The sequence below is a fragment of the Clinocottus analis genome, unplaced genomic scaffold (genome assembly GCF_023055335.1).
Source record: "Clinocottus analis isolate CAN_PGR_092001 unplaced genomic scaffold, fCliAna1.0.p SCAF_18, whole genome shotgun sequence".
NCBI lineage: Eukaryota > Metazoa > Chordata > Actinopteri > Perciformes > Cottidae > Clinocottus > Clinocottus analis.
The window spans coordinates 14,781,850-14,803,601 of record NW_027175909.1 but is presented as its reverse complement, the minus strand read 5'-3'; the positions used below and the strand labels follow the sequence as shown (position 1 = coordinate 14,803,601).

General features: G+C 44.3%; 3 protein-coding genes across 5 annotated transcripts; 2 read left to right on the top strand and 1 right to left on the bottom strand.

Annotated features, from left to right (window-relative positions):
• Positions 1 to 149: 149 nt before the first annotated feature.
• Positions 150 to 5,304, bottom strand: mastl (microtubule associated serine/threonine kinase-like). Its single transcript, XM_068581802.1, has 12 exons — positions 5,022 to 5,304; positions 4,791 to 4,928; positions 4,568 to 4,707; positions 4,390 to 4,478; positions 4,184 to 4,290; positions 3,922 to 4,075; positions 3,591 to 3,739; positions 2,351 to 3,346; positions 1,754 to 1,895; positions 753 to 866; positions 546 to 647; positions 150 to 372 (listed from the first exon to the last, which is right to left on the bottom strand). The coding sequence occupies exons 1-12, from the start codon at positions 5,187 to 5,189 to the stop codon at positions 215 to 217; spliced, it is 2,457 nt and encodes an 818-aa protein (XP_068437903.1). The 5' UTR covers positions 5,190 to 5,304; the 3' UTR covers positions 150 to 214.
• A 409-nt stretch (positions 5,305 to 5,713) lies between these two features.
• LOC137788748 (ATP-dependent zinc metalloprotease YME1L1-like) lies at positions 5,714 to 12,866 on the top strand. Of its 3 annotated transcripts, XM_068581804.1 has the most exons (19): positions 5,714 to 6,133; positions 6,684 to 6,803; positions 7,218 to 7,386; positions 7,533 to 7,634; positions 7,723 to 7,832; positions 7,933 to 8,083; positions 8,293 to 8,400; positions 8,816 to 8,989; positions 9,104 to 9,256; positions 9,344 to 9,476; positions 9,576 to 9,638; positions 10,148 to 10,260; positions 10,427 to 10,582; positions 10,733 to 10,884; positions 10,968 to 11,094; positions 11,402 to 11,475; positions 11,814 to 11,900; positions 11,988 to 12,142; positions 12,829 to 12,866. In XM_068581804.1, the coding sequence occupies exons 1-18, from the start codon at positions 6,098 to 6,100 to the stop codon at positions 12,138 to 12,140; spliced, it is 2,181 nt and encodes a 726-aa protein (XP_068437905.1). In that variant the 5' UTR covers positions 5,714 to 6,097; the 3' UTR covers positions 12,141 to 12,142; positions 12,829 to 12,866. The 3 variants fall into 3 exon arrangements, with proteins under 3 accessions (XP_068437905.1, XP_068437904.1, XP_068437906.1); XM_068581803.1 differs by having other exon boundaries at positions 11,988 to 12,866; XM_068581805.1 differs by having other exon boundaries at positions 5,715 to 6,133; positions 8,293 to 8,376; positions 11,988 to 12,866.
• Positions 12,867 to 13,257: 391 nt separating this feature from the next.
• Positions 13,258 to 20,856, top strand: pks1 (polyketide synthase 1). Its single transcript, XM_068582194.1, has 6 exons — positions 13,258 to 13,315; positions 13,398 to 13,551; positions 14,148 to 14,308; positions 14,625 to 14,828; positions 14,920 to 15,101; positions 15,207 to 20,856. Exons 1-6 carry the CDS (start codon positions 13,258 to 13,260, stop codon positions 20,676 to 20,678), a joined length of 6,231 nt encoding a protein of 2,076 aa, XP_068438295.1. The 3' UTR covers positions 20,679 to 20,856.
• The last annotated feature ends 896 nt before the right edge of the window (positions 20,857 to 21,752 follow it).

Sequence of the window (21,752 nt, the reverse complement as noted above, 5' to 3'; positions counted from 1 at the left end):
CACAAAGTTAAAAGTTAACTTTCTGCAAAGCAGACTAGTAACGAACTGAGCAGATTCAGTCTGCTTGTGGCGCTTATGACCGGTGATTGCACGTTGATAAAATATTTAAAATGCTACAACTTTGAATAGAAAAACAATCAGACTCCACATCATTTCTGTGTATTTATCTGTATAAAGGATCAGAGCTCCCTGCGTCCTGTGCTTCATTAAAACTCTACAGGCTGAAGCCGGACACGGCGATGTGCTGAGCGTTGTTTCTCGCCTCAAAATACGAGGTGTCGGTTTCATCCGCCGGCTGAGGAATGAAGGGCATCGTCTGGTTCTGCAGGTCGTCCCAGTCCAGGCCCTCGAACAAGGGGTGACGCCTGAGTTCTGGTGGATGTTCAAGCAAAAATGATTAAAACACACCTTACATTTTTATTTATTATATTTATTTATGTATTCGGTTGGTTGGAATTCGTAACTTCACCACTAAATGCCAGTATTTCTTACACACTGCTCCTTTAAATTTAGAAAAATAAAAAAGCAGAAAGGGAGGTCCTCACCCTTCAGACCGGCTCGTTTCGTCATGTCCATGGTCAGGAGAATATCAATCGCATTTCTTGAGTTTACAGACAGTTCCTCCTCTTCCTCAGGCCAGGGAATATCTAAAAATGGTGGACAGTGAGACGGTAAAAGAAGCAACAAAAGCATTACTAGTATGTCCGGCATGTTGATCATCAAATCTTTCCGTCGAAGAAAACCAAACCCACCTCTGTTGAGAATGTTCTGGAAGACCAGCGGCGGCGTTTCGTCGTTGAACGGCGGCACGCCTGTGAGGAACTCGAACAGACACACACCAAGCGCCCACCAATCCACCATGCAGTCTGTATGGAAGCAAAGAAAAGACACGTGTCACACAGCTGCTGGCTCCAAACAACCCAGATCGCCCTGTGATCCCCGTTAGGAGTGTAACAGTTGCGCTGCGGTGGAGGAAGCAGGCACTAAGTTAGGTTGAGGATGGAGGGATTGACGTTATGGGGTGGAAACTCATTCATCTACAGTCAGCCTGAGATTTCGGTAATTATCAATCACCATTAACACACGTAAACTTGAATTGACATATGGCTTCAAAATTACATTTCTCACAACCGTCCATTGTTGAGTTTTTGTAAGAATCATTGACAGATGATGAATAAACTGCCACACGGAGGGTCAGGAATCCAAATTGCAGCAATCAGGTTTACGAAATGGCGCGGCGCAACTGACAGGAAATACTGCTCTCAGTGTGCTGAAGGAACGGTGTGTGCAAATCAATAGATGACATTTCGCATGGCAAAATAAAGCCAGAGCCATAACACATTCACAGTAATGTCACTGTGTTCCACAATAACCCCAAAACATCTGCAGGTTGAAAGACCCTTCTGTCCAGTTAAAAGCACATCAGGCTGATTCCCCAACTGTTAAAATTGTTGTTAGCTTCACCAATCGAAAAGGGGGAAGAAACATAACCAGTGGGGGAAGAAAAACAAGGGGGAAGAATCAGCTCGCAGCTCATTCCCTGGAGCGCATCAGCAGGCTGGGGGAACATGCAAGCTCGCCTGCACAAACAGCGACATCATTGTAAAACTTACCACACTGAAAAGTTCCTGAAACTCAAAGAGAACGCCGGTCACAAGTACAGCATACGTACAGCAAACACCGCGACACAGTGTTGGGCTATTGTGGTGTTTTGTCAAGGTGCTCGTGGGGTTTTGAATTTCCTTTTTCTTACCGTGCGGTTTCCCCAACAGAAGCTCTGGAGCCAAATAGTCGGGGGTTCCTAAAATGTGTGCGCCCAAGACGGGCAGAGCTCCCCTTCTGACACTCTTTGGGGTCCTGAAAGGGGTGTGAGAGGTCGTCATGGGCTGAGGAGTCTGACGTGAGGAGGAACGGAAAGGAAAGGTCAAGAGAGGTCACATGACACAACAAACGATTCAATTAAAACATCTTCAAGAATTGGAAGATTTATGCCAATTACACTGTAATTTACACACAAATAGGCCCTGAAAGTTTGACCTCTGAAAATGCTTTTTATTTTTTTCAAAAAGACAGAAAGATCACGCTTCATAAAATGTAGCTTTACTTATTTATCCTTATAATAATTATATTACACCTCTCAAATTTGCCATATTTAAAAAATAAAAAAAAGTGTATTATGGAGTGTTTTATTAATTATAGTCATGAATTGTTTTGTGTGTCAATTAATTGTATTGATTGATTTGATAGCTGTATTTAGGAAAACCACTCAAGAGAATGAACCTCTTTAAACTTCTACAACTGTGCAGCCGGCCTCAAAACCTGGTTTTAAGCGGCGTCCTGGTCTGCTCACCTGACAGAGGGAGCTGCTGGAGCTCGGCCTCTTCTGCACCGGCGTTGCGATGCCAGACGCAGAGCGAGGGGAAATGGCGGCGGAGAGGTCCATGGCCTCCACGGAGCCGAGGCTGAGGCGGGACACCCCCGACGCGTTGGAGCGGTCAATGGAGCTGCAGTAGCTACGGAACGCTACGATGTTGCGCGGCTTGAGGAATGTGGACGCCGGCGCGGCGCCGCAGACCTGCTCGGTGAGCCGGTTGAGGAAGGAGCCTTGAGATCCCCCTCGGCCAAAGTGACCGAGTTTGGGTGTTTCAGTAGCGATGGCGGAAGAAGGAGTTTGCAGCAGCGAGTCACAGATGGACCAGTCTTTGTTCCCCTCTAGCTCCGAGTTCCCGCTTTTGAATTGCTTGCTCGGCTGGAGAGACGCACGGCTGTCGAAGGCGAGGGATGTTTCGAGCATGGACCCGTCGGAGTCGAGGGTCAGACTGCGGCAAATATCGCTGTTCGCGGCGAGCGGCGACGCGAAACTCGGTGGAGACCGGTCTTTGTCTCCGTCTTCAAACACGTCCTCCGTTGGCTCCTCCAGTTCGCTGAACAGGCTTTTGGTCACAACGATGGGGCTGGAGCGCTTGGGGATACGACCTCCAGCCAACGCCTCAGAGGAGGCCAGAAAGCCGTCTATTTGGACGGTGGAAAATGTCCCAGTCAGGCCAGTGTGAAACCTCGCCGTCTCGTCTGGAACCTCGTAGCGTCTCGTATCAGCTGATTTGATCCTCTTGGCTTGGATCTCCCGAAGTTCGGGGCTTCTCTCGACTTCAGAACATTTTCTCTTTTTTCCGGAAGACTCCAGATTGTTGGAGTGAGACCCCTTTTCTGCGAGCTGGTCTGTGACGCCGGGGGCCTTGTCGGAAAAGCCAAAGGAGGCCAGCTGTGTGGGCGCACACTCCAGGTCAGGCCCTTTGGACTCTGAACGCCTCGTCTCCTGCTGGCCATTAGCAGGTTCATTTTCTTTCTGAAGGAGAAGGAAATTGTCACGATATCATGAGTATCGATCCAATTTTATCTGCTTTCATCAACACTAAACAGGTCAGTAAAACGTAAAGCAATGGGGAACTATTTCAAAACACATTACCACATTAAATGACTTAAATTAGGATTTGGAGGTAACAAAGTTACCCCGAATTAAAATAAATAAATAAATCACATTGTTTAATAGACTGTAAATTGCATTCAGTTATAGGTTTGAGCTCTCTGACCTGCTCACTCTCCCACAGTGGACTGATGCCACATTCGGTGTCAGTGGTGCTGGCCGCACTCATCGTCTCAATCCTCTTCCTGGTCTTCAGCAGTGAGGGGGTCAGATTTATAGCCAGGTTGTGAGGGCTGAACATCATCTTGTTGGTTCCTGTGGAGAGAGAATACAGATAAACTGCTTAAAACACACCGTCAATACTTTGCACACACCTTCTATCCAAAAAAAACAGTCTTTGCGTAACTATTCATGCCACAATGAAAATTAATGGGCAGAGATTAAACAAAACAAAAAAAGCCAAGATGTGTAACTCTAGCGTAACGACCGTGACGTACCCATTTCCAAAGGAATCGGAGAAAACTGCTGATATTTTTTCCTCATTGAGGGAGAACCAAGAGAACTATTCTTCTGTTTTATTTTGCCGCAGGACATGGGACTAGACACAGCAGAAGCGCTGCAGTGACGCTTGCTTTCATCTGCAGGTGAATTCTGTGTTTGATGAAAAGAAAAAGGAAGCATCATTATTCAACACCAATTATGTGTAAAAGCATGCAATCAGGGCATTTCTCCAGAGAGGATTAATATAAAGACACTTACAAATCCAATGGTGCTGATTAGGGAGAGGACTTGACCCGGAGTGCGGAAGTAATCGTTTTTTGGTTTTGCCAAAGATGGAGTGGTTATGATGTCCATCAGACACAGCTCTGATAGAGAGCAGAGACATAAAATAAAGAAATTATTATTGACATTACAAGCGGGACTCGTCACAATGTATTCAAGTGTCAAGCTGGTGGGACTCGTACCATGGTCAAGCTTGACTTTAGAGAGGCCGAAGTCTGTCAGTTTGATGTGACCTTTGTTGGATATGAGCATGTTGTCCGGCTTCAAGTCCCTAAAAAAGTTAGAATTCAGGTGAATGTCCAGGTCACACAATACATCTCACCCAAGCACTGATACACATGAATTGGCATTAACATGTACCTGTGGATTATACCGTGGTGGTGGAGGTAGTCCAAAGCTAACGCAACCTCTGAAATGTATTTTACAGACATATCCTGGTCGAAATACCCAAAGATGTGAAGCAGAGATTTGACATCTCCACCAATGAGGTATTCCATTACCTGCAAGTAACATGAAAATACACATTTATTTTTTAAATTTATGCAGATTGTGCAAGTCTAATTATTTGGTATCTTCGTGTTACCAGATATATCTTGGTGGCTGTTTGGAGGGAGTAAAACAAGTGGACCACGAAGGGGCTTTTGCTCAAAGCAAGTGCATCTCTCTCCGCCTTCATCTGGCCCGTCATGTTTTTGTCAACCATGTCTGCTTTCTTCATCATCTAAAGAAGAAAAATATATATATGCATTTATATTTTTAACTATAACGAGCCTCGTGGAACGATTCAAAGCTGTCAAAGTCCAAACAGACTCACCTTAATGGCATACAATCGGGCATTGCACTTCTTCCTTGCAAGGTAGACTTTGCCAAAAGCACCGCGGCTGATGGGCTTCAAAACGGTGAAATCCTCGATTGAAGGCGGTTGAGGAACATCCACCGACTTAACGTTTGTACCGGAGTCGTGCTTTTCATCTGCGTCCATTTTATTAACAGCTGTTTTTCTCTCTTACAAATGTGGGATTTAGTTGCGTCTGTTACAGCCAGCTAGCTCGGAGTGAACACTTGCATGTTGAAACAGCAATCTGGGGTTTGTTTTGAAATTTTGAATTCGCTGCTCAACGGGGTCCTCTGAAGTTCGTTCAATGTAGTTGTCCAAATACGCGCCTGTGTGAAAATCATACAACGCTCTTGATGTGGGGTGTAATTAAGTGCCGGTTGTTAATTTTGTATATCAAATGACTAAGTGTATTCACGTTTGTTCAAATAAGTTAAATAATATCGAACGATATTCATGAATTTATTTATTTTTTATTATTTTTTGTGTTGCTTTCTTTTTAATATATTTATTTCTTTCGCGCCAAGCTGCGGTAACATTGATATTTCCCGCGGGCATTTATCAAATACTAGCAATATTTATATATAAATATATGTCAACTGTCTTAATTTGTATATTTTAATTTCAATCAGGCAAAAAGAGACCACCCAAGATACATAGCCGTTAACCTAACTAGCTAAACAGTTAATTATTAGGACAAATGACTAAAAAATGTAAATAAGTAGTAGTTGTAATATTTGCGTCATCGTTTTATTTATTTATCCGATTTAAATAAGCTTGCAGTTTGGGTCCAAAAGGGACGATACGCTGACGCAAGACGCACCCGGTAGTAATTCAACATGACGTCATATTGTAGTCCATTCGACCTCCGATACCGGGGAATCCATTTGCAGTTTGTTAGCTAAGCTGTCGAAAGTTGTGTAACAAGGAAAACAAGAGGACACCGCTCGCGGGAGGACTCATTCTTCAGCTTTGTATCGAGGGTCTCTCCTCACACACCAACCCTTTCCTCTCCCCCAACTCAGCTGCTAATATTGAATTATCATTCGGCAAACATGTTTTCATTGTCAACGTCGTTTCAGCCTCAGCAGGTAAGCTTAGCCGACCGTATAGCAGATGTTAAGCTAGCGAACGTGTTTTTTTTTTTTTTTTTAACGCTGTCAACTTTACGTGTTTTAGTTAGAAAGTCGGCGTTTTACGGTAAATGCCATTGTGGGAGTTGTTGTATCAGCAAGGAGCTCTGTCTGTCTCTGTGTGTATCATGTCTTCTGCTACGGTCAATGACATGCCGGCTAACGTTAGCTTTAACAAGTCAACGGCAGATCTCTTCGCGAGCAGCCCGTGCTGACGTCACGTTGTCGTAACGAGACATTTCAGTGCAGCGAGCCCCGAGAATCTGGGTTAGCGTTGATTTGATCTGACATGTCTGGGTTGAGCGAGGTTTAAAGTAAATTTAAGCCTGTTCAAATTAATTTTCAAAGAGTTCAGGTTACGTCACTCGTCACTTGTTTGACGTATGTGCGTCATACTGCAAAGAGCAGTTAGTTAAGAGTTGAGCTGACTCTGATATAACTGTCCTGGCTAGAGGGTTCACAATGTGGTTTTGAAACCGTTCCTCTTCCTCCTCTGTTTATCTGCCAGATGATACTGCCCCTGAGCCAGCTCATCAATGCCCTCCACTCTCTGAAGAACTCAGCCACGGCTTCGGTGCAGACCCTTCACAAAGACTTCATTCCAGAGCACAGCTCGTATCTTAATGAGGTGAGACTGACGCCACGGATACATGACATGACCTCACGAGGGGGACAAAAAGTATTGGAATTATTATTATCATTATTCATATAATAGTCATGTAAAAAGGGGGAAGGATTCATGTTGGTTTTTATTCTCTAACTCTCAAACACACTGTAATAACCTATAAAAGAATTGTACTCACATTTCACACAAGCTAAGAAAGTTATTTTTAACCCTACCAGTGCCACATTGTCTGTATCATGTAAAAAAAAATATTGCACATCCCAGTGTGTACTTAAGTTAATAACAATACGTTTCTGTAAAAGTAAAAAGGATGACTCGGAAAGTTTTTTTAATGAGGTTCTTAAAAAGCCGTTCACATGCAATTATTGTCTCAGAAAGGTGTAGATAAGTACTACTTTTGTGGTCTTCTCTTCGCAGCCCTGTGTGAGTCTGAGGGATCTGGGCCTGTCAGAGATCCGGGTGAGTCAGCTGGATGAGCTGGTCTGCAGGTTGTTGCCGATACCGGGACCAGAAGAACCTCCCGCTGTGTCCTCTATATGGAGGTCAAGTCACGTTTCTGCCAACAGCTTCTTCCACAACAAGCATGGTGAGCAGCTCACCTTTCCCACTTTTTTCAGATAATCTGAGAAAAGCTAATTTGACACATTTGTGAATTTATTTATTTATATATATATACATATAGATATAGATATAGTCATGTAATTGAAACAAACCTTTTTGTTTGTTTGACAGGGTTTTCACAGAGACGGCCGGGAGTTTTCGGCTCCCACATATTCCACACGCAATACAACAGTCCTCTCAGAGAAGCTTGCTCAGAGCTACAGTCCTTGCCTGGTAAGAAACTGACTCTGCTCTGCGTAAACTAACCATGTGTATTAAAATGCTCGACGTTTTAGTTCATCGTCTTTCACGTCTCTCTTAGTATGGGTCCAGAGTCGGGGTTTCAAGACACTACAATCAAAAACCAGACGAAGGGAGTCTAGTTATGACGGTCCAGTGGAGACTGAGGCCTACACGCCGTTCTTCATGAAGGTCAGCGACACTATCGTTTGAACTGTTATCTATGGAAAGTACTCTGTGTTACCAAAATGGGCTGCGTTTTGACAAAACAACTCTTTGTTCCCCCTCACAGGGATTCCTTCAGAGGGAAAAGGTACCAGAAGCACAATCACTGGACCAACTGACGAAAGAAAAGAACGTTCCTGTTAACCAGCAGGAATCGTTCAAGACGGGTTTCACCGAGGGGTTCATGAGGTCTCAGGCCTTCACTCAGAGAACACAAGGCATGTGGCTCGCTCACTTAAGCCATCAGGCACTTCAGTTATTATTGATTGGGGAGAAAATTAATCTTATATAATGACAGGATTCCCGATCAGTATAATACTGTCGTTGCACCAGGGTTTTTTTTTGGCTGGCAGTGCTGAAGTAAAACACGATGAGGTCCCATGATTGACATGAAGAACTAATATCTGTCTGTGCTCTTGTTTTACAGACTCGCTGAGGAGAACCCGGTTGATCCTGGTGGTCCTTCTATTTATCGGCATTTATGGCTTATCAAGAAGCCCGTTTCTCTCGGGTAAAGGCTCCTTTTCTGACGCTGGTTTGTTTCAGTTTCTATTCTCTCCAATGCTTACAAATCTACTCACGACCCCACATGCACGACGCAAATCAATCAAAGCGTGTCAATGTTTTACTTGAGCCAATTTTCAGCTTAAATACTTTTTTAACGTGTACACTTTAAGGTAATACCGTACAGTATACAGTAGCTTATAAAATATGCCTCCTGCGGTGTGCATGTGGAGCGTGACTGATTATTCTGCTGCCTATCACTGTGTAGTAATCCTTTTAATATCAATATCAACTGTGTATGTTTTCTATTACATTTGGATCTGTGTCTTTACATTCTTTACATTCACACAGTAAGACTCTTTAAACCTGCAGTTCCTGTCTTAAGAAATTTAAGTTTTTTCTGGAGTTGTTGTACTAAACCAGTTGTTTTTGGGCGATTTTCACAGTGAGGTTCCGCACCACATCTGGTCTTGACTCGGCGGTCGACCCCGTCCAGGTGAAGAATGTGACATTTGACAACGTCAAAGGCGTGGAGGAGGCAAAAAATGAATTGGAAGAAGTTGTTGACTTTCTCAAGAACCCCCAGAAATACACTGTTCTGGGTGGAAAGCTGCCTAAAGGTATTTTAGGTTTTTTTTCTCATTTCCCCTTTTTTTGTTTTTAATTGGTCTTGACTGCTATGTGTTGACATGCTGTTCTTTAATCTGAATGTGTGCCCTCTGTCATCCTCTCAGGGATCCTCCTCGTTGGACCACCAGGAACAGGAAAGACTCTGTTAGCGAGGGCCGTGGCCGGAGAGGCCGACGTGCCCTTCTACTACGCCTCCGGATCAGAGTTCGATGAGATGTTTGTGGGCGTCGGCGCGAGTCGAATCAGGAACCTTTTCAGTAAGTCTGAGTAAAATGTGAGCGACCAGTTGAGGGTGTATCCAAACCACTACAATCTCTTTCTTCTTCTTCTTTTGTGGTTTGCAGAAGAGGCAAAAGCTAACGCTCCCTGTGTCATCTTCATTGACGAGTTGGACAGCGTCGGCGGAAAAAGAATCGAGTCTCCAATGCATCCGTATTCCAGACAAACCATCAACCAGCTGCTGGCTGAAATGGACGGGTGAGTGTTCTGCCTTTTAAGTGTAAAAAAAAATGAAATAAAGAAATTTTGCGGTTCAGAAATTTCACTTCTTACACTCAATGTTTTGGTATTTTACAGGTTCAAACCAAATGAAGGCGTCATCGTTATTGGCGCTACAAACTTTGCAGAAGCTTTGGATAGGTATGTTTACGTTCCACATCATGTTACCTTGGTTTGAATTTAAACAGAATAATAAGTTTGAGATAAAGTCAATCCATAGAGGATGTAGATCCACATGTCTACAAAACTGTTTCAGTTATTTTGCTTCCACCTCGGTGACCTTTACGCTCAGACGGATGCCTCAGGCTGTTTTTATCCTCGTGGCCTTGTCCTCGTTTTGGTTACACTGTATAACACACACACACACACACACACATATCAGTCAACACACACACACACACATATCAGTCAACACACACACACACACACACATATCAGTCAACAACTTCAGAGGTACGATTGTCTCATGTTTGCTTCGAATGACGGTGAACTCAAACCCTAGATTTAATTTCCGTATCTGAGAACCTACTTCCTACTCTTCAAAACTCATCATATTGGATGTAAAATATATAAAGTCATGTCATTTAGTAGATATTAAGAGTGTATGTACTGTGAATCTTAATTAATACTACTTTGCTCCTACCGTCCAGTGCTCTGGTGAGGCCAGGAAGGTTTGACATGCAGGTGACTGTCCCTCGCCCCGATGTGAAAGGACGCACTGAAATTCTCATCTTGTACCTCTCCAAGATCAAAATGGACCCTGGTACGTCTCGGACAATGAACGTTAGCTTTTTAAAAATGAATTAAAACCGTTTTTAAAGCACTCAGAGCTGTAAACCTGTGAGAAAAGCTTTGTTTGCTCTGTGTATAAAGGGCAGCATTGTCTCCTGAAAACTGAAGACCATTTCTCCTGCGTTTCTTTTTCACAGCCGTGGACGCGTCCATTATCGCCCGGGGCACAGTGGGCTTCTCCGGGGCCGACCTGGAGAACCTGGTCAACCAGGCCGCCCTGAAGGCGGCCATGGACGAGAAGGAGATGGTCTCAATGTCCGACCTGGAGTTCGCTAAAGACAAGATCATCATGGGTGAGTACACGCCTCCGAGTCCCTCCCGATCCCGCGAGACAGATTCTCCCGACACGCTTCAGTCAGCGGACAAGAAGGACGTCAAGTCAGCGAGAGAGAACCAGAACGGGTGGTTTAAATCCCTTTTTATGTTTGTCCTCGTCACACCAGGCCCCGAGAGGAGGAGTGTTGAAATCGACAAGAAGAACAAGACCATCACAGCCTACCACGAGTCGGGCCACGCTATTGTTGCGTATTACACCAAAGATGCAATGCCTATCAATAAGGCCACGATCATGCCCAGAGGCCCAACTCTTGGCCACGTGAGCTCTTTGTTATTTCTCCTTACCGGTAACATTTGTCAAAATTCAACCTGCAGCTCATCCGTCCGGTCCTCTTCCTCTAGGTGTCTCTGCTACCAGAGAACGACCGCTGGAGCGAGACGAGAGCCCAGCTGCTGGCGCAGATGGACGTCAGTATGGGCGGGAGAGTAGCGGAGGAGCTCATCTTCGGGGACGAAAACATCACCACCGGTGCGTGAATACAAGGAGTTAATTCACTAGATTTGTTTGGTGTCAGTCCTGATGGAGAAAACACTTGATCTACTGTCGTCTGTATATTTTAAGATTCTCAGATCGGTGCATGTACGACAAAAAAAACAACACATTTTCACAGATTGGTATCATGAAGACGAATATTTTCATTGTTAAGAAATTCTTCTGTTGGTGTGAAACACAAGACTTTATCCACATTTTTTATGACAGATGTAATACTACATCACAATAATTATAGCACATGTTGCATTCGTCTCAATCTCCACCTGCTTTTTGTGCTTTTTAGGAGCCTCCAGTGACTTTGATGGAGCAACCAAAATAGCAAAAATGATGGTGACCAGGTTCGGCATGAGTGACAAGGTAACATTTTAATTTGTGCGGATAAGTTTTGTTCCTTTCTACTGACATATAAGATGTTCACGGGGCTTTTATTGCTACGGGGCTTGACCTTTTTTTGTTTACAGTATATTGAATTGTTTGCACAAAGACACTGGTGTATTGTTAAGTTGGAATGAAACCCTGCCGTCCTCTAACATCGGTGTAACCTGTGATTACACCGAAGTCAAAGAAAATCTTTCTAAGTCTGAACTCCCAGGAGAAGAAAACCCCCACAGCGTATAACGACCAGTTACAAGTGACTAATGCTTGAGAAGGTCTGTTCATTCAACCTAAAGCGTGTAATTTGTGTTGTGTTGCAGCTCGGTGTGATGACCTACGGCGACGTGTCCAAGCAGAGCCCCGAGACGCAAGCTATCATCGAGCAGGAAATCAGGGTTTTGCTGAATGTGCGTGTTTTTTTTCTTCCCGCAGCGCTCCCAAAATCTTCTTTTAATGTGCAGATATGAACCTCCTTTCTTCCTCTTCCCATCCAGGACTCCTACGAGCGCGCCAGACACATCCTGAAGACTTACAGCAAGGAGCACAAGATACTCGCGGACGCCCTGCTGGCGAACGAAACTCTGAACGCCAAAGAGATCAAGATGGTGCTGGAGGGCAAAACACCGGAGATCCAGATACTTCAGTAGAGGTTTTAGACTCTTGCATCATGTAGATATGACTGTGCAACTACGCACAGGCCTTGTATTTCATTCATTTGTATCCCTTATTATTATTAATGTGAAGATGACACTGAAATGATGAAGTTTTACCCCTTATAAACAGTTTTATTTCATTATGATTTGTCTTGCATTTCCTGGAGAGAGTGCTTTTAAAGCCCTCATGGGAAGGGACACACATATTCTACTATAAAGGATATTTGAGGGTTTTGTTGTCCTTTTTACTCTGAACACAAATGGCCGCCGTAGTAGTTTTCATGCGTCCCCGTCATATTTTGGTCTCATAACAAGGTTCTCAGGCAAATGCATTTGACAAAGATCATGCTAAATCAAGATGAGCTGAATGATTTCATGTGTCTATCATCCAAGAAGTGTAGACCTAGGACCTTAAAGTACCTCAATCTAGACTGTCTAGAATCAGCTGTAGCAAGGTGCAGGTGATGCCGCTGTTCATAGTCGAGTTTTCACCAACTGATGATCTTTTTTCAGTTGCATCTATTGTTTGTTCGTATTTATTTAAGTGCCCAAAGGTGTGTTCTCTTTTTCTGATATTAGCGATAGGCCCTCGCGCCCTATTTTTACGAGGGGAAATGTATATATATGCACAATGTATGCGTGTAAAGTGATTGGCTTTGTGCTTCTGTTTGTTCCGTTTAAGGTCTTCTCGGAGCTGAAATAAAGGTTACCTTTACTCACGGATGTGTTCTGTGTTTACTATTTCCTTTTTAAAAGACAATGTGACCACGGGATCCTGTAGAAATTAACAATTTGAGGCCTTTGAGACTGTTTTACATACACTGTTTTATTTTGTCAATGTGGAAATAAGAACAAAAACGCATTCACCAGCCTTTGAATGATCTTAAGTTACAATTAGTGCATCTAGTTGCAGATGAAGCCAACTGAGACGCAACAAGGCAGAGCATTGTGTCCCCTTGTCCCGTCTCATGGCTCAGTGCTTATAAAGGTGGAGCGGTGCAGCAGCTCTACTCCTGAGCAGCACTGAACACTGAGCTTCACGATGGAGAGGCTGGATTTTTTACTTTGGCTTTCAGAATAAAGCAACAACGTCCCCAGAGCGACTTCAACAATGGAGGACGAAGAGGACGACGTCGCTGTTATCGGGGTTGGATGCAACTTCCCTGGAGGTACGACGCAAGCGTTTAAAATGTTTTTGTTTATCAGTTGTCTTAAGGTGGATGATAAGTGTTGTGGTTTGTTGTGTTTTAGGGGAGGGGCTGGACAACTTCTGGAGGGTTTTGTTGGAGGGAAAGAACTGTGCTGTAGATATTCCAGCGGAGAGATTTGACACCACTTTCTGGTACGATGCCGATGATAAGAAACCCGGAAAGACACAGACAACCAAAGCAGCTCTTATAGAAGGGTAAGCGTCATCTTTTTTAATGTTAAGTATTAATTCTTATATTGAAAAGTGTTTGAATTGTGATGGATCTGCTTTTTTAAATTGATTTCTTTGAACTTTTTATTTAGCATTTTCCACATTACAGAACAATCCTTGTCATTTAAATCAACATAATACAATAAAATACATAGTAAATAATCCAAACAGTAATATTGTTATCAATAGTTTAGCATATAGCAAGTATAAACCTTTATATACATGCACGCATCTACACCGACAAATACTTATATATGCATCTATACACACACATACATATACCTGCACTACATATACTATCCCACATTTATATACTTTTACACAAGGAGGATTAAAAGAGGGGGAAGGGTAATAAATAGCTAAATTGAGTACAATTAAATGATATATGCAGTAAATATACATTAAAAAAAGATAATGAAATGAAACTGATAGTATAAGGTGGATATGACATTCATATCAAAAGCAGGATTCACAAGTTGTCTTAGCTCATAGTACAGTTGTATAATGTAACACAAGTCCTTCTTGTAAAGGTATATACTGTCATCTGTAAATCTGCAGTCATTTCTTCCTTTTTATTTCAGCTTTAATGAGTTCGATCACAAGTTTTTTGGCATTACTGAAGCAGAGGCTGAATGCATGGACCCTCAGCAGAAGCTCCTGCTGCAGTGTGCATACAGGGCGTTAGAAGATGCAGGAGTGGCGATGGAAAGCATCAGTGGAAGCAGAACTGGAGTTTACATAGGTGACCTGTCAATCTATTGTACTTTCTACACTGGAACCACTAGGGGACGGTGTATACCTAAAACCGCCAACGGGTGAAATGTACCCGCTGTCAGAATGCGTTGATTCTCAAGGTGCAAGGTTAACATATTTATTGTTATCCGTTGTTGGTGGTATCTTCTCTTTTTGCTACTCAGAATAGTCACAAGAAACCCAGGATGCATCGCTTCGTCGTGAGAATCTTGACATAAGTCGGTACATTTGACCTGTTGGTGCTTCAAGCACAGTTGCACGTTACACAAATTGTAATGTGCTCTGCTTTTACTATAATGTTGCAGGTCTAATGAACAGGGATTACGAGATTCTCCGAAGCAACAGTCCGACAACGATAACCCACTACAACGGCACCGGGACGGCCATGAGTGTGGCGGCCAATAGACTGTCCTTCACCTTCAACCTCACTGGCCCTTCTCTTGCTATTGACAGTGCTTGTTCTTCGTCTTTGGTGGCTCTACATTTAGCCTGCCAGGCTATAAAGCAAGGTACTTAGTTCCCTTTTTCCTCTGCTGCAAATACCGTGCCCTACGGCAACACAGCCAATTTAAATGTCCCATATTTGTCTTTTTCAACTAGGAGACTGTGAGATGGCTCTTTGTGGAGGTGTCAGTTGCATCATAGAGCCACGAGTGTTTGTTGCTCTGAGCAAGGCCAAGATGATCTCACCTGAAGGGACCAGCAAGCCGTTCTCCAGCAGAGCGGATGGCTACGGAAGAGGAGAGGGCTGCGGGGTCGTTCTCTTGAAGCCGCTGAAAAATGTAAGCACTATTGTGTTTTTTTTACGGTCATCACTTGGCCCTTAATACACTTTAAACAGTGGAGATACAGGATTGCATGCTGATAGTGGGACTTTCTCTCCAAAGGCAATGAAGGACTGCGACAAAATATGGGGTGTCGTCAGCAAAACAGCGGTCAACCAAGATGGACGCTCAGTCACTCCCATCACCAAACCGTCCATGACCCAACAAGAGGAGCTGTTGAAAAGACTCTACTCAGAGTCTGACCGTGCGAACGTCCAGTACGTTGAGGCACATGGGAGTGGGACACCAGTTGGCGATCCAACGGAGGCAAGAAGCATTTCAAACGCCATCGCTAAAGCCAGACCTCCCGGGTCAGAGACACTGCGGATCGGCTCTGTGAAGGGCAACATCGGACACACAGAGTCTGCTGCAGGAGTGGCCGGACTGATTAAGGTACTCTTAATGATGAAGCACCAGACCATCGTTCCCTCTGTTTTCTACTCGGAAGACAATGCCAGTGTGGATGTAAAAGCTTTGAGTATAAGTATTCCGGTTAAAGCTGAAAGATGGGAGACCAAGGGGTCAATGAGAAGGTCGGCCGGGGTCAACAGCTTCGGGTTTGGGGGCACAAATGCACATGTGATTATACAAGAGTACAGAAAGACCACCGTACCCACTCAGATCCCAAAAAGCGCCCCAAAACTCTTTGTAATATCTGCAGCCTGTGAGAAATCGTTACACCTGACCATCGCTGACACCTACCAGAGGCTTTGCCGCAATCAATCAGTTGATTTACAGGCCCTGTCATACACTTCAGCATGCGGAAGGAGTCATTCTAGGCACAAATATAGGAAGGCCTTCCCATTTTCTTCCCCGTCTGATTTAGAACAACGGCTGGCATCTGCGGTGAAAACAAATGTGGATTCAATAAGGTCTGACACCCAGGTGGTCTTTGTGTTTTGTGGAAATGGAGTTGCTTACAAGGGTATGTGCGAGCAGCTCCTGAGAGACGTTCCCATTTTCCGAGACAAGGTCCGAGCAGTTGAGAATCTTTTTCAAAGCCATAAAAACACCAGCGTTCACCAATGGCTTGCCGGTGAATCCGATAATGATGTTTTAAGCAAGCCAGATGTTGCCCAGCCTCTTCTTTTTGCAATTCAGGTTGGCATTGCCGCGCTCCTAAAACACTGGGGGGTCCGACCCGACGGCGTGCTCGGGCACTCCGTCGGCGAGGTGGCCGCCGCTCACTGCTCTGGACTCTTGTCTCTCGAGGACGCCGTGAAAGTGGTGCACCACCGCAGTGCTCTTCAGAGTAAGGTCACCGGGGGGAAGATGCTTGTTGTTGGGAATGTGGCTGTCGAAAATGTATTACGGATCCTTCCAGAGTTTTCTGGGAAAATTTGCGTTGCAGCTTTCAACAGCCCGCAGTCCTGCACTCTGTCAGGGGAAGCGGACGCTATAGACGTCTTGTATCAGAGGCTGAAGATGTTTACGGAGAAAAACCTCTTCCTCCGTGAGTTGGACGTGCCAGCAGCATACCACAGCCATATGATGGATCCTATACTTGATGACATTGAGAAAAGCATTGAGCCCCTGAATGCCAACGACAAAGAGTGCAAACTGTTTTCAACAGTGACTGGCGACAGTTGTTCGGATGGCGACTTCAGAACAGGCAGATATTGGGCGAGGAACATTCGAGAGCCCGTCTTATTTGAGCGAACGCTGCATGCTGCCACCAAAGACAAGCAATCAGTGGTCTTTGTGGAGATTGGGCCTTGTAGGGCTCTCCAAAGAAACATACATGAGTCTTTGGGGGAAAACGCCACAGTTCTTTCGTCTGTCCAGCCAGAGAAAGACTACGACACAATGTTGTCTACCGTGGGAAAGCTATTTGAGCTGGGTGTCAGTGTGGACTGGCGTCAGCTCTACAGGGGTTGTGAGACTTTGCCCACAGCTCTTCCAGTCTATCAGTTTGTCAACACAAAGAAACAATTGAAATTTGAAGCTTCGAGAAAAGGTGGTGACTTATCGTCATTTTCTCCCTTCGCGCTCCTTTCGCAAACAAAGCAAGATGACAAAGAGTACACGTGCAACTTCTCCTTGGAAAGTGCCCCATATCTATGGGAGCATAAAAACAATGGCGTCTCCATTGTGCCAGGCGCTTTCTATGTTGAGCTAGCGTATGCCGCCGTGATGGCCAGTTTAAGGCCCAAGAAACCGGTTTCCCAGCTCCAGCTAAGTGTAAGATTTGAGAGTGTGTTTGCACTGAGCTCAAACTCTCATCAGTTGAAAGTGACGCTGGATCATGCAGAAAATAGCGCTTCATTCAAAATCCAGTCTTCTGTTGCAACGCACACCTCCGGCACGTACAGGTGTGCAGACGTCCAACCGCTGTTAGAAGAACCAATCATTTGTCTGGACGTGATCTCCCAAAGGTGTAAATTGGTCATAAAGAGAAAAGAGATTTATTCAATTCTTTCTCGAGCTGGATTTGAATATGGAGCTGTCTTCAAACAGCTCAACGATGTGCATTTTGGAGATGAATTTAAGGAAGCTGTGACAGCAATTCAGGTTCCTGGTCAACTTCTACAACACCTTCATGAGTTTTTCTTTCACCCTGTGCTCTTGGACTACTTCATGCAAATGACCGCTGTGGTTGCTATTGGTCGGCTAACAGCAAAGCAGGGATTCCCCTCAGCTATCGGTAGCGTCACCATATCAGGACCACTGCAAGAAGAAATGGTCATGTACTTACGAACCACTCAAGAGACTCCAGACTACCTGGATGTATGTGGTAGCTTTGCCACCCCAGACGGTCATGTGCTGGTGGAACTTAAGGGGGTGAGGATCTCATTTTTGGGCAATTGCTCAAGTGCTCTTCAGTCATGGTTCTTCCACAATGAAATAACGGCAATTCCTGACATAAGAGCCTCGCAAAATGGCAAAATAAAAGCGATAGTTTTCGAAGACAAACTTGGTATAGCTGAAGGGCTCAAGCCACACATGCACCCACAGTCAGCACATGTGGAGAGCGGAGAGCGTTGGACAACAGACCAAATTCGAAATTTAGTGTTCGGCTCACTTACCGCCAACGTTGATATAGAAAACGTTGTCTTCATCTGGGGTGTAGAGGACCTCAGTCACTTGTCATCCGAGAAGATGCTTGACTGCATGGTGAACTGCTGCGAGCTGTTTCGCCAGATTGTTTTAGCCTTGAAAGAGAGCCAACGCTCTTGCACCGTCCGTGTCATTACTTACAGATCGACGGAAACGATAGTTGGTCATGTCAGTCCTGGTTTCGTGCTGTCTGGTATGACCAGGGCTTGTGCAGCGGAGATGGCTGGTCTCTCTTTTCAACTGATTGACCTTGCTTCTGTGACCGGTGAAGACATTGAAACGCTGGTTTGCGTGATAGACTCCTGCAAAGAACAAGAGGTCGTGATCAGCAAAGGCCAAGCGTTGACAACAAGAATAGCACGGACGCCCATGAGGGACGGGGTTTTGTGTGAAGGTGATATGCGCTTTGTGAGCGACTTTGTTCTCCAGACAACTGATCCATACCGAATGACTCACTTGTCCGCCATCCCCTGCGACACGAACACCAATCCTGTCCAAGAGAAGTCCGTTGAGATTCAGCTCAGCAATGTGTGCGTGCAATCATCTGATTACTTTCCCGTCACCACATCGCATTGGAAGTTTGGGAAGACGATGTATTGGAACAAGCACACGTCACACAACCACAAGCTTGTTGCTTTAGATTTTAGCGGCGTTGTCACAGCTGTCGGGAAAGACGTTCACAATCTACGAGCGGGGGATCATATCGCTTCGTGTTATCCAGTACTTGCCACTGCGAAGGTTATGATTCCCGAGTCTGTGTGCTACAGCACAAAGAGACTCCCGTTTCTAAAAGAGACCCCATGTGTGTCTTACTTCATACTCGCGTGGGTGATCCTGCAGAAAATGCTGTTTCGGGTTAAACAACAACACAAGAAGCTGATGATCATCTCCTCCAACTCAGCCTCAGCCCTGACAAAAGTTCTGGCTCTGACGGGTAACAGGTCCGGCTGGAACGTTTCCTCATTGTCACATTTCAGAGGAGAATCTCTGCATTTTGATCAGAGTCATGCTTTCGTGTTTCTGCCCCCGTTCGATCACTCTTGGCAAGGGATGCGAGACAGCGGTAGTCACGACAGACACCTCATTTTTGTCAGTAGCGATCACATGCCACCCTCCGTCTCAGCAAACATGTTTGCACTGCAGAGTGAACGCGTCCATGTTCATAAACTTGATGTGGCTAATGTTCTCCAGAGAGCGAGTCTGCAAATGCAGAATATCTCTGATTGGCTATTGTCATTAGGCTTTGATACGGTATCTCTACCTTTGAAAAGAGCTACTTTTCAATTATCGGGCATAGAAGAGCATCAGAACGATGCAGATGCCGAGTCCTACTTCACAGCAAAGACGGTGCAGCAAGTTGTTCTTGATCACGGAGAACCTGACTGTCAATTGTCAGATATCCCTTTGCTGACAGGGTCTGGACAACTCTTTAAACAACGCTCTGTCTATATTGTCACCGGAGGGCTCTCTGGTTTGGGGTTTGAGACGGTGAAGTTCATTGCCTATAACGGGGGAGGTTGTATTGCAACGCTGTCCAGAAGTAACCTGACTGATGAATTGCAGTTTGAGATGGACCTCCTCCGGAAAAGGTACGGCGTCAAAATCACGAATGTCAAATGTGACGTTTCTGTGTCGATGCAGGTAGCGGACGCGATCTCAAAGATCGAACAAAGATTCCCCTCTTGCCCGATCAAAGGAGTGTTTCACAGCGCTGCAGTTTTACACGACGCGTTGATCGAAAACCTCGATGAGTCGCTCCTCCGAAAGGTGCTGCAGCCTAAAGTGAGCGGCGCTCTAAACCTTCACTACGCAACGCTTGCCAACAAACTGGATTTTTTCGTGTGCTACTCCTCCATCTCTTCGTTCATCGGCAATGCCTCGCAATGTAACTACGCGGCGGCCAATTCTTTCCTCGACACATTCTGTCGTTTAAGGAGGAACCTCGGACTTGCCGGACAGTCCATCAACTGGGGTCCCTTGAACCTCGGCCTCTTGTTGAACAAAGACCACTTCCAAAAGTTCCTGGAGGCCAAAGGGATGATGACAATGGATGTGTGTGACATCCAAGAGGCGCTTGAAAAGTGCCTTTGGATGAACAGGCCGCAACAAGTCATATGCAAGTTCAACTTCAAAAACCTTCACCTCCACGTTCTTTCACAAAATGCGTCTCTCAGAGAGCGTCTGTCGGCGCTCGTGGAAATGGAGCTCAAAGTTGAACTGAGTGACGAACCCACGGTTCAGCGTTCGTCTTCCACGTATGAAAGCGTGAGAACTATTGTCAGCGACATCAGCGGCGTTGGCGTGGACGAGCTGGACGATGACTCGGCTCTCTGTGCGCTGGGCATTGACTCGATGTTGGCCATGACACTGCAGAATAAGATTTTCCAAGAGACGGGCGTAAATGTACCTTTGGTTAAAATATTGGACCCCAGCAGCACAGTGTCCACGTTGGCAGCTCTTGTAAAGAATAATGGATGATTTCAATGGACAAATAATACCGTGGATTAATGAGTGTAACAAAGGGTTTTGTGAATTGAAAATGCTTTATTTTTTGTTTTTGCATGGAGACCACACTCACTGCTGCGGTTTTGTTCTCAGTTAGTCGGTTTAAAATTAGTTGCAGTGGGTTTGTTTGTACAAGTTGTTGTTGTACGTCTTGTACAAACTAGATTGTCTGTGTTCGTGGTAATGTATGTCAAGATGGATGACGTGTTTTTCTACTGTTTTTACGACTGCTACCCTCGGGTACCAATAAAGTAACCAAACCAAAGCAAAAAACTATTTTTTTATTCAAATATTTTGTCAGAGTATTGTGTGATAGTTGTTTTTTTTCAATTGACATTTTGGTTTGGTCGTAAGTGTTTAAATTAACACAACAATTTCTATTCTGTTTATATTTCTGTTTCCGTGGAACAGATCTGTACAATAAATCACGAGACATGAGATTGGAATAAAACAAAAGACTGGAGTTATTTATTTGTCACATATTTACCATTTGTGAACACTGTGCTGAACAAACAAAAAATGTCTTCATGATTTAATTTGGTGATGTACCTCGCCAGTTTAATGAAATCAACGATGTAATCTGCACGAAAGAGTATTTGTTAATTACCAAAAAATCAACTAAGCTTGTTTTATTGTGTCATGAAGAGGTAATACATAAACACAATACAAATAATTAGTATCACTTTTTTTTTACTTCTTTAATGTCAAAAAAGTTTTTCCATTAGTTGCAATACACAAATACAGTATGTAGTCAGTAGTCATAATTTGTGTGATAGGAGTTGCTTCATTGTGACTTCCATAAAACTATAAAAGTTTTAAAAGTGCTCTAAACACTTACATAATAAATAAATGCATTTGTTTCCTTGTGGCAATTTCCTTGTCTGTGCATGAGATAAACAAGTGGTTCAATCAGCAAAATATTCTCACGCTCTCACACATGCCTCCAGTTTAACATTTCTGCGACATGCCAGGATATTATCACATCTATTGTTCCAGTAACATCATAAAGATTAAAATCAGAATCAATGTGTGAGCAGTGACACCAAC